The sequence below is a fragment of the Vipera berus genome (genome assembly GCF_964194415.1).
Source record: "Vipera berus genome assembly, chromosome: 1".
Classification (NCBI taxonomy): Eukaryota; Metazoa; Chordata; class Lepidosauria; order Squamata; family Viperidae; genus Vipera; species Vipera berus.
The window spans coordinates 252,740,856-252,753,866 of NC_138202.1; the positions used below are offsets into that span (position 1 = coordinate 252,740,856).

Consider the following 13,011-nt stretch of genomic DNA (forward strand, 5'->3'; position numbering starts at 1 on the left):
TTATTATAAATCAAAAAAATTGATAGTAGTGCCAGTTCAATTTATTGACATCTTCTCTATTGGTATCAGTTTATTGATATCAGTTGAATGAGAAGAAATCCAACACAACAAATTTCACTCAGATATAATTTCCAGAGAGCTTATTGCCAGGGAAATACAAAAGGGATTGAAGCTTTGTTTCATTATGTAACCAGTTTGCTCAAGATATACAAATAAAGCACTTCAAGTAGGCAGTTTTCAACAGAAAGAAATATAATTCAACACAGAATTTAGAATACGTAGATGTAGTAGGTATTTCTATTACCAGGGGTGAAACTTTCTATATATTTCTCTCATCCTTTTGTTTTTAATGCCATCTACATTTCACTCTAACAGAACAGCAAATTAACCAAGTGATTATCATGAAGTGCTATTTCACTCTTCTTACATCAATCTTTGTTGTGTAAACTCCCACCATTTACATGAATTTCTCTACAAACTGAGAAAAAATGGTATAATAAAAAGGAATTTTAGAGGCTTCTTTGTGTCAAGCAAAGAGTTATACCAGAAGGCTTATAGGTAGAAAAGACAAAGGCACAATGTTTCATAGAAAAAGCAACTTGCAGATGTATCATCAACCATCAGGCAGTTGTAACAACTGCTACTTTCTTTTCTTTTTTTGTGGTCATAAATATTGTTTCACAGAGGAGTTTAACATCATCCCCTATATAATGAAAGCCATACTGAAAGATGCCGCATGTATTTTAAAAAGTTATCTTGGTTTCGTAGGTTCTTTCTTATTTCTCTTTTACTAATGGCTCAAACACAAAATTAGCCTTTGAAAGTTTTCAAAATATTATCTGTCGGCTTCTACAGGTGCAGTTTCCAGTGACACACATTGAAACCTATATACAACCAACATTTCTAGCCCACCTCTTAGTTTGGATTATCAAACCGTTCTCCCAAACAAGCCAAACCAACACTTCTGCTCCAGATCTTGAATGTCACAAATCGTAAGAGAAACTGATTAAACAACGCTAAGCAGTGAAACCCTAAACAGTTAAAACTCACTTTTTAATTATTAATATTTTCAAGGGTCCTCTTTCCGCACAGCATTTCAAAAACTAAACCAGTAGTGATTCTAGCTATTCTAATACTGCTGAGATGAAAATAAATTAAATAATGCATGGTTGGATAGTCTTATATAAGACTATATGAGAAACAGTTTTGTAAGAAACAGTTTTATAAGAAATAGCACTCCTAGGCCATTATTTTTTTTAAAAAAACAGAACTATTGATCGATAAGGTCTCTCTCCTTACCCTGCTTTCATTGTTCCCTGTCCTCTGCAACCTGGTGTGACTTATTGTTGCTTCAAGCAATCAGTAACTATCAGTTATTCTTACTCATGTCAGCAGCCCACCACCAGGTTACTGCAAACCACTCCAACTCCAGATAACAGAGATGAGTTGTTCAGATCACTGCAACACAAAACATTGTATAGGTAGTCCTCGACTAACGATCACAGTTGGGAACCACAACTTCCATTGCTAAGCAAAGCAGTCATCATGAGTCATCACATGACTCTGCACAATTTTACTACCTTCACCCATTTACTTTGTTTGTCAAAAGCCAACCTGGAAGGTTGCAAATGGAGATCGCGTGAGCCTGGGAGGCTGCAACTTGCTGGTTGCCAAGTGCCCTAATTTTGATCATGTGACTGCAGGGACTCTGCGGCGGTCATGGGACCAATCAAAAGTCACTCTTCTGAGCGCCAACATAATTTCGAACAGTCACTAAGCAAATAATCGTAAGTCAAAGACTACCTGTCTATGTTGTAACTAGCCTGCCCTTCAGTTGGGCCTGTGAAGCCACATATACCTACTTCCGACTTTTTCTTTCCTCTTACTATTATCTCCTTTTTCTGGCACCGAGAGAAATTATCATTACTTGTATGGAGCCCAACTCAATGACTCTCAGTAATAAAGAACTGAATAAAGCTCCCAATTAAAAAAAGAGATCTGCCCTCCTGTACCATATAATCTGTTGGGCTATGCAAGTTTGATTTTTACTAGATCTATCAACATTTCACTATCTCATTGGCATTTTGATATTAGGGATGCAAAGTTAGTTTGCCATGATCTACTGCTTCTAAATCAAAAGGTGACAAAGGATAGCAACTGTTAACCTGTGGATCAACTGTTATAAAATGATCTTAACAAACAAGATTGAATTATGTCTCAATAACATATTAGGATAATTATAAAATGTACACAGTATCTTACATTCCAATTTCTTGAATTCCTGACGTACAAGTAGAAACTGGAAATGCCTTAGCCCAAAAGTTTATTAAATGACTGAATATACCATACTTCACTTAAAAGTGGCTCTTACCATTTTGCAACCCCATCCAAAGTTGCTTATGATCCTTTTTTTGCATTTCATTGATTACTTGACTCTTATGCTTTAAGGCATCTGCTTCTTTTATGCAAGCCATGAAATGAGCTTCAATTACTTCCTTAGAGGAGCAATGCAGAAGATCTTTTTCTGGAAAGTTCTAAAAATATAACATCGTAATTCAAAATCCAAAAAATACTCAAAAGTAGTTTAGAAGAGCAAAGGAAAGCAAAGAACATTATAGGTAGCCCTCAGCTTACAACCATTTGTTTAATGACTGTTGAAAGTTACAACAGCACTGAAAAAAAAATGACTTATGACCATTTTTCACACTGACAACTACTGAAGCATTTCCATGGTCACATAATCAAAACTTGGATACTTAGCAACTCACATGTGTTTATGAGGGTTGCAATATGCTAGGGTCAGGTGATCACCTTCTGAAACCTGACAATTGACCCAAAGGTGCTTTTTTCTTGTTTGTTTGTATTTTGAAAATGTTTTCGCTTCTCTTCCAAGACGTTTCTTCAGTTCTGAAGAAATGAACTGAAGAAGCTTCTTGAATGAGAAGTGAAACATTTTCAAAGGAAAAAAAACACGAGAAAATCCAGTTGCCTTTTGGAAAAAAGCATCTTTGGGACAACCATGACCTTGGTTGATTGAGTATCTATATAGACATTTTAACATCTGACAAGCAAAGCCAGATTCACTTAACAACTGTAGCAAGAAATGTTGTAAAATGGGACAAAACCTACTTAACAATTGTCTTGTTTGTAAATGAAAATTTGGGCAAAATAGTGGTCATAAGTCGAGGACTACCTGTATTAGGAAAGTGAACATTTGATAACACATCAAGACATAATAGCTTTAATGAGGGAAAGATGTTGTACTTTACCAAACTTGCAACTCAGCAATAAACACACTAGATCATAGCAACTAGTTGCCAACAACGAAGAATTATTAATGATCTATGCACTCATTGGTGAGCCAAATTTTAGTAGTGAAGTCAATATGCAGGACTATGGCTTATTGCTCGTAGTATATTAACCACATGTATCTATATGTAAGAGGCCTGGTGGTGAAGTGGTTAGAATGATGTATTGCAGGCTAATTCTGTGTACAGTCTGGCGTTCGAGCCTGATGGGCTCAAGGTTGACTCAGCCTTCCATCCTTCCAAGGTCGGTCAAATGACAACCCAGATTGTTGGGGCAATATCCTGACATTGTAAACCGCTCAGAGAGTGCTGTAAACCAGGGGTCACTCCTGGGCCTCAACCCATTGGGAACCAGACCACGCAAGCATTGGGTGAGCGGGAGAGCATGTGATGCTCCATTTGTGCAAGTAGCGGATGCATATGCGCCCGCTTGTGCAAAATCATTCCTTCTCCTACCTGCCATCGCCACTCCCACCAGCCCACAGGGCTGGAAAGGTTGGGGACCACTGCTGTAAAGCCCTATGGAGCAGTATGTAAGGCTAAGTGCTATATTGCTTCTATTGCTATTGCTATTATGCATGAACATGAGTAGGCATTTTTAACAGAAATTTCAATATTTCTGCAGTTCTTTTCGGTCCCCCCCCAAAGATATTACAACTATGTTTTTTAAGCTGATAGATGGAGAGTATTAAAACATACTACTCTGAAAACAAATAATAATATACAAGTCCTTTACTTGTTATCTGTTGATATTTACCATTTCCCTTTCATTCCAGAAATTAAAGCATAAATCCTGCTTCTAATATATCATTTTGAAATATATATTAAAGAGATATATTGCTTATATACCTTAAAATGTACTGTGATATTCCATGGAAGGGTTGCATTTGAAGCATGAAGATCAAATAGTAAACCAATGGGATAGTGCCTAAAAAGCAGAGAGCAGGATAACATTAATAATCTGCACTGCAAGAATTGTAACAGAACACTATGACTTGTTTTGTGGTGCCTAGAGCCCCTAACAATGATAAACAAATCAAACTTAACACATTCATTTTATTTATTTAAAAATCCTCCTAAATTCTGAAACAATGAATGCTTAAACTCCATTTCCTTTCTAGTTATTATGTCATCACATTCCCCATCAGGCTATGTTCTGCTAGTGGGGGGGGGGGGAACCCTGCTAAAATGTGCAATCCCATTTCCAACAGATTAACAGTACAACACTTTGCATAAAGTTTTAAAACAAATAGCCTGCATTATAAGCCATGTTCATCAGCTATTTACTGTTCCTTGCAGTCCAGTACATAACCATTGTGCAGAATGGAGTCATAATTTTGGAAATCAGTTACAGAAAAAGATCAAATGACATCCTAGTTACACCAAATACTTTCACAATGGTCTAAAGATCAAATGCTCACATATCTAGCATGATGGCTGCTGCCAGTGGTAATTACCCTAATGATTCTGACAAAACAATTTTAACCAGGTCATTAGCCAAATTCATTTCAGTGATAAATGCTGAACTGCCTTCTAGCACAGTTTTGAGGAATTGGATGTTTCCGCTCTGATTTTCAACTGTTTATTATTTGCAAACTTGGAATTGTGCTTCATTTTTTATGGTCTGTGACAATAATACAGAATTAGAAAACATGATTTAAATTTACTGGTTTCCTAAACCCATCTTTCTCCAATTTGAGTCCCTCCGGTGATTTGATCTATATTTAACCATCAGGCATGCTGACTAGTTCTGGTAATAGCTGATAAACTCCTGACAGGATTCAGATTCAGAAAGTATACCTTAGTTTTGCATTTAAAATTAACCATTTTTTTATCCAAATTGGTCATCATGAAAAAGTGTGCTATCTGAAAAATGAAAAGAAGAATTTGCATGCATTTCTCTGGTACACCAGAAATTCTATATTTACACCTACTTTGACATTCCTGGTTTGATCCTTTTAATAAACAAAAGCCGTTTGAGCAGAAATGAAGGAGGACCATATGCATCCTCACAGTATAGCCTACTTTCTGTTGTTTAGTTGGAAGTAAAATTCACTTGCTTAAATCAGATAAAGTGACATCACTCTTACAGAAAATTAGGCATATTAATAAACTGCTAAGTAACCACAACTCCTCCCACACTATCATTTCCAAAGAGAAATATACCAACATTGTAGGCATAACAGAATTAAGCTGGCCAGAGAGAAAATGAATTTGACAGATATCTCCAGATAAAAATTTAGTAAGCAAATTTGACATATTATATGTATGAATGTACTTCAATATATTTTTAAATAAGAATTGAGGCAATGCCTATTCTGTTATGTATGCAGGCATCTGCATAGCAACAGCCCTCAGGGGGCGTTGGCCTGGACAGTTTCGGCGGGAAACCTAGGGCCAACCCCATTGGCTGTTAGCTTACCTGGCCAGGTATATAAGGAGGCCAGGTAGCCCTCATTCCTCAGTTCATTTCCCCTTCCAATAAAGAGCTGAACTCACAAACCGGCTGGCGTCTCTCTTGCGTCGGACCCACTACACAATAGTGGCGACGAGGGTGGGATTGCTGCCGACCAAGAGCTGAAGTCACTGGGGAAACGCTCCGCGAGCTGAAGGGAAAGACATTTTTCCTTCTTCCCCCCACGACTGCCAGCCGAACCGGCAACGCCAAGCGCCACATCCACGACCAACTGCCGCCATGGCTAGAGCCGGACAACCCCGCGAATTCGAGACCCGCCGCCCCGAAACCTGGACCTGTTACCTGGCTCACGTTGAACTGTACATGCGGTTCAATCAGATATCCGAGGACGGTGCAAAGGCGGCCGCCCTGCTCTGCCTTGGGGGACCAGCGCTGCTGGAAGTCGCCGCGAACCTGTTCCCCCAGGAGGCCATCAACAACGTCGCGTACCGAGACCTCGTGGCCAGGCTCAACGCACATTTCAAGCCCCGGCGCTCCAAGGTGGCCGCACGGTCACAATTCGAGAAAAGGGACCAGCGCCCCGACGAGACCGGTGCCGACTTCCTCGCCGCCCTGCGGGAAGCTGCCATCGCTTGCAGGTTCACAAATTTGGAGGAGCGACTACGGGACCGGCTGATTTGCGGCCTACGCGACAGGCGGTTGCAGGAGCGCCTGTTCGAAAGAGAGGAGGTCTCTCTCCAGGAAGCCGAGGACGCCATCCTAGCCCACGAAGCGGCCTGCGGGGCCGTCCAAGCCTGCCAGGAAACCCGGCCCGGCAACCAGGCAACCAGCGTCCACCGGCAAGGGGCCACAGAGGAGGACGACCTGAGCATCGACCTCCTCCAGCGGAAGTCGACCCCCGACCAGCGAGCCAGACGCCCAGACAGGACCAGGCCTCCCAGCAACACCGCCGTTCCCCAGAGGTGCGCAGGGTGTGGTGGGAACCACGTGCACAGCCTCTGCAAGTTCCGGTCCGCCACGTGCCGGTCCTGCAAGAAAACAGGCCACATAGCCGCCGTCTGCCGTAGCCGCCGCCCCCGAGAGGAGATCCACGAGCTGCAGCCGGAGGAACCGCCGTTCGAAGGTACTGGGGCCCCCACCAAAACAAAAATTGGCTATGTCGAGAGCCGGCTGGCCATTAACCATACGGGTAGCCGCCGGCTGCTCAAACCCAAAATTAGATTAACAATCCGTTTGCAAGGTGTCCCTTGCAGCATGGAGCTTGACTCCGGATCAGCGGTCTCGATTATTTCGGACGAGACCCTTAACCACATAATTAGCCGGAGCAAGCAACGGATTAAATTACGGCCTACTAAATTAACCCTGACCAATTTTCAGAATTCGCCGGTCAAGGTGAAGGGGGAGGCCACCATTTCAGTGGGTTTTAAGGGTCGCGAAGGGCACCTGGATGTTGTAGTGGTAGAGGGCCGCAGAGCCAGCCTGGTCGGGCTGGACTGGTTTGAGGCCCTGGGAATCTCAGTATCCGGGATCCATCGGATCCAGGGGGACTCCGTTGAGGCCGTTTGCCGGGAGTTCGCCGACGTCTTCGACGGGTCATTAGGCAAGTACACCGGGGGCCCCATATCGTTCAAGCTTAACTCGAACGTCTCCCCCGTTAGGGTCCGGCTGCGGCGAGTCCCGTTTGCGCTCAAACACAAAATCGAGCGCGAACTAGACAAGTTGGTGGCCCACGGAATCTTAGAGCCTGTAGATGGAGGGGAGTGGGAAACCCCCATTGTGACCCCCCTCAAGCCCAACGGGGAAATAAGGATCTGCGCCGACTATAAGTGCTCGGTGAACCGCGCCCTAAACCCGCACGCTTACCCGGTTCCCGCGGTCAGCCACGTTCTCGCTTCCCTCCAAGGCGGCGCCATTTTTGCAAGGCTCGATCTTGCACAGGCGTACCAGCAACTCACGGTCACTAGGGAAACAGCTGACATCCAAACCATAGTAACCCATAGGGGGGCGTTCCGGGTGAACAGGCTGCAGTTTGGAGTCAGCGTTGCTCCCGGCATTTTCCAGGAGGTTATGGAAAAGACACTCAAGGGCATTCCAGGAGTCTGCCCCTATTTTGATGACATCCTGATCGCAGGAGCATCAGCAGAGGAACTGGCAGGGAGGCTTAGGGAAGTGCTGGCAAGGCTGCGCACAGCTGGCCTCAAACTCAAAAAGGAAAAATGCAGCATAGGCGTTCCTTCCACAGAATGTTTGGGGTTCAGAGTAGACGCCAGGGGAATCCACCCCACAGAATCCAAGGTGAGGGCCATCAAACTAGCACCCACACCCAAGAACAAAGCAGAGCTTCAGGCATTCCTGGGTCTGCTGAATTTCTACCATACATTCCTCCCACACAAGGCAGCCATCGCTGAACCGCTCCACAGGCTGCTAGACAAACAGGCAACGTGGGCCTGGACGGCCACCCACGATCAGAGCTTCAAGGCCCTGAAGGCATTGCTGTCGGACAAGTCCACAGTAACCCATTCCATCGAGTCCAAGCCCATTTGTATCGCCTGCGATGCATCCCCTTATGGTGTGGGCGCTGTCCTAAGCCACCTTGAGCCCAACGGGGCACAAGTCCCCATAGCATACTATTCTAGGACACTGTCTGGAGCAGAAAGAAACTATGCCCAAATAGACAAAGAAGCCCTGGCAATCGTGGCAGGAATCAAGAAATTCCACGATTACTTATATGGCAGGGAGTTCACTGTCTTCACGGACCACAAACCACTCCTGGGCCTGGTCACCACAGACAGGCAAACCCCCCAGATTCTGTCCCCCAGGATGCTCCGGTGGTCCATCTTCCTTGCAGCATACAATTGCAAGCTGGTACACAAGCCAGGGAAGGAGATGGGCCACGCAGACGGTCTAAGTAGGCTCCCCCTAGACACACACGACCCAGACCCAGCACCAGCCACGCAGATCCTAGCCCTGCAGGAACTACCCGAGTGCCCAGTTCTTGCCAAGGACATTGCCAGCCACACAGCCACAGACAACATCATGGGCAGGGTGCACTCATGGGTTTGCACAGGGTGGCAGGACAAATCCCCGGGTTTCAGGCCTATTTCATTAGACGCGATGAAATCTCCACACACAAAGGGTGCCTCCTTTGGGGTAGCAGGGTCATCATTCCACCCGCACTACGCGCCAGGGTATTGGACTCCTTACACGAAGGGCACCCGGGGGTGGTCAGGATGAAGGCACTGGCTAGGAGCTACCTCTGGTGGCCCGGGTTGGACAAGGAGGTTGAGGATCGGGTCAAGGCCTGTTATACGTGCCAGAGATCCAGGCCAGAAGTGCCACATGCACCAGTACACCGGTGGGAGGCCACACACACGCCATGGTCCCGCATTCACATTGACTATGCGGGGCCATTCCAGGGTCAACTATTTTTAGTAGTGGTGGACAGTCACTCCAAGTGGTTAGAGGTAGTCCCTGTCCCCAACATGACCTCGGGGAGGACAATCCAGGTGCTCAGAGCTCTCTTTGCCACACACGGCCTCCCCGACGTAATTGTGTCTGATAATGGGCCTCAGTTTACTGCTGCTGATTTCCAGGCGTTCTTGAAGGCGAACTGGATTAGGCACGCCACCTCTGCGCCTTTCCATCCATCTACCAACGGGCAGGCCGAACGGATGGTAAGGACGACCAAAGACGCACTCCGGCGCATCATCAGCGGGGACTGGCACCACAGACTGGCCAAATTTTTACTAGCCCAACACACAACACCATGCGTGGCTACCGGCAAGAGCCCAGCAGAACTGCGATGGGGACGGCGCCTCATCACCAAGCTGGACCGCCTACACCCAGACCGGGTAGCAGCCGAAACCGGTAGGGCAACATCACCATCATCACCAGCACCACCAGCATCACTACCATCACCATTGCCATCATCATCCACACACAGGGTCCTCAACCTGGGGGACCTGGTCTGGGCAAGGAACTATGGGGCTGGACATCCTTGGGTTCCGGGGACAGTGGTCGGGAAAACAGGACCCCTTTCGTACATTGTAGGGGTGGAGGGGGACAGACGCATAAGGCGACACATCGACCAGCTCAGAGGAAGAGTCCCTGAGCACGTCACACACGCCCCTGAGCGCGTCACACACATCCCTGAACTCAACGCACACGATCAACAGGAGGACCACACTCCAGGAGGGGTCAACCCAGCTGAGGATGTCACAGGGCAGGGACCAGAGGAGGAGGACTTCCTGATGCTGGCTCCTTGCAGCCCTGCACAAAGGCCTCAGGAACCCACGGTCCAAGCCCAGGGGCCAAGCACACCCAGACGATCCACCCGTCCACACAGGACACCAGCCTACCTGTCGGACTATGTGTGCAAGTGATCCTCACACAAGGACACCACTGTTTTTTTTTATATATATACTCATAGTTATAGTAGTTGCATGTTGTTGTTGTTATGTGGGTCTTCTCTAAGGGGGGAGGGGTGTTATGTATGCAGGCATCTGCATAGCAACAGCCCTCAGGGGGCGTTGGCCTGGACAGTTTCGGCGGGAAACCTAGGACCAACCCCATTGGCTGTTAGCTTACCTGTCCAGGTATATAAGGAGGCCAGGTAGCCCTCATTCCTCAGTTCATTTCCCCTTCCAATAAAGAGCTGAACTCACACACCGGCTGGCGTCTCTCTTGCGTCGGACCCACTACACAATATATTCCATATTATTTTTAATCTTTGGGGAAACAACAATACAAGCAAAAGCAGCTACAGCTGTACACATATCACTAATCTTCTAAGATAGTTTTGTCTATGACACATTAATAATATTTCAGGAACAAAGATCTATCCAAGATCAAATATCTTCTAAATCAGGGGTGTCAAACTGCCGGCCTGCGGGCTGGACGCATCATGCAGAAGCTGCGCCCACCCCATTGCCAGCAATGGCAAAACAGTCCCAATACATTGCGCAACGTCACGTGAAGTCGCAAGTTTGTCATGTCTGTTCTAAATTATTGAAAAGAAGAATTTGGAGAAATAGCAAGATTGAAATTAAATAGAGAAGACAACTTACAAATAAGCACAAAAAAAACCCTGTCAGAAAAAATAGATTTCCAAATAGTTAAGAAAGTTAAATATTTGGGAATATACTTAACAGCAAGATCTGCAATGATAAAAGAAGAAAAATTATATAAAATTATTAAATCAAATAAAATTAGATTTGGAAAAATGGAAAAATTTACAACTATCAGTGTTAGCTACTGTGAAAATGAATATTTTACCAAAACTCCTCTTTCTATTCCAAATAGTACCTATAGAAATAGAGAAAAAGTTTTTTGATGATCTGAATATACTGATCTTGAAATTCATTTGGCAACGAAGGAAAGCTAGAATTAAACTGAAAATGCTACAAGAAGCTAAAGAAAATGGAGGATTTGGACTACCGGATTGGGTCTTACACTACCAAGCATGTGCTATAACATAGCTAAAAGAATGGATAACTCTCAGAAATAAATGATTGTTATATTTAGAAGGACATGGCTTACAACTTGGATGGCGTGCCTTTCTATGGTATGAAAAGAATAAAATCCATAGATATTTCCAAAACCACTATATAAGAAATGCATTATTATCGATAAGGGAAAAGATAAAACTAAAAATGTATATGAAAATCCCAGATTGGTTATCAACGATGGAAGCATTTGTACACCCAAACTTGGTTAAATTAGAAAAAATCTTAACATATAAGAATATTCTGAATACAGATGGGAAATTAAAATCTAAACAAGAGTTGGAATATCAGTGTATTGACTTATTATGGTGGCCTCGACTGCAAATGCAATCGAGATATGATAAAGATGTTAAAATATATGGTTTTTATAAAGACCAGACAATGTTTGATCAGATGTTGTTGACCTCTGATGAAAAACTGATTAAGAAATTGTGTAACTTTTTATTAAATTTGAAAATGGAAGATGAACAAGTGAAAGAAACAATAATATGGGCAAATTTTTTTGGATACAATATACAATTAGAGAAATGGCAAAATCTATGGTGGCTCAGTGGGTTAGGACGCTAAGCTTGTCGATCAGAAGGTCGGCAGTTTGGCGGGTCGAATCCCGAGTGCCGCGTAACAGAGTGAGCGCCTGTTACTCGTCCCAGCTTCTGCCAACCTAGCAGTTCGAAAGCACGTAAAAATGCAAGTAGAAAAATAGGGACCACTACAGTGGGAAGGTAACAGCGTTCCTTGCGCCTTTGGCGTCTAGTCATGCCGGCCACATGACCACGGAGACGTCCTCGGACAAACGCTGGCTCTTCGGGTTTGAAACGGAGATGAGCACCGGCCCCTAGAGTCAGAAACGACTAGCACACATGTGCGGGGGAACCTTTACCTTTACCTTTATGGGAAAGAAACTATAAATTGACAATGGCAACTTTGTATAAAGAAAATTTATATAAAATGTTTTATAGATGGCATTTACCAACTGCCAGATTAGCAAAAATGTTTACAAATATGTCTAGTAAATGTTGGAAATTTAATCAAAAACTTTGTACATACTCTCACCTGTGAGCAAAAGAATTTTGGACAAAAATACACATCTGATTAGAAAAAATGTTAGGGAAACATGTAGACTTTAAACCTGAACTTTTTTAATTAGGTATAATCCCAGAAAACTTTGATAAACAAAGTGTATATTTAACATTACATGTATTAACAGCAGTAAGGATTGTATTTGCTCAGCACTGGAAAAATAAAGAAACACCATTGGACGAAGAGATAATCAAGAAAATACTGGACTGTGCTGAAATGGACAGACTTACACTGCAAATCAAAAAAAAAGAAGAGAATATTTTCAAACATGGAACTTATTTTATCAATGGCAAGAAAAACGGGATAGAGAGTAAGCTAATAGATTGGCTAAAATGCTGCAAGTACAGGAAAATTTGCAACAGTTTTATAGAAGAACCCAGATTAAGAAAAATAGAATTTTAACTCCTCTACCTAAAGTGAATCAGATGTTACTTCTAAATTAACCTTCAATTCCAAAGAGTCATGTTTGTCTTTTAGATTTTTGAGAAAGTCATCGAATGAAAACCTCCAACCCATGTCTAACCTCATGTTCTGTAAGTTTTACTGGCAGTTCGTGTCAAACTTCAAGGTTGTGGCTGACAAAAACTGAAAGCGATAAATATTTAAAATGATTAAGCAGGCAGGTGGACTCTCTAAAGCTGCAAGATACATTATTAGACATAATATTTGCAACAGAAATCCTATTATTATTCAAAAATCTTAA

The 13,011-nt window shown here is 43.7% G+C and overlaps 1 protein-coding gene across 5 annotated transcripts in view; it reads right to left on the minus strand.

Annotated features, from left to right (window-relative positions):
• The window catches only part of ATG5 (autophagy related 5), a 53,653-nt gene that overhangs the window by 24,585 nt on the left and 16,057 nt on the right, over positions 1-13,011 (minus strand). For all 5 annotated transcript variants that reach the window (XM_081313098.1, XM_081313099.1, XM_081313101.1 and 2 more), the window contains exons 4-5: positions 4,158-4,236; positions 2,372-2,534 (exon numbers count right to left, since the gene is read on the minus strand). In XM_081313098.1, the coding sequence (XP_081169224.1) occupies positions 2,372-2,534; positions 4,158-4,236 (242 nt within the window). The remainder of the gene's footprint in view (positions 1-2,371; positions 2,535-4,157; positions 4,237-13,011) is intronic.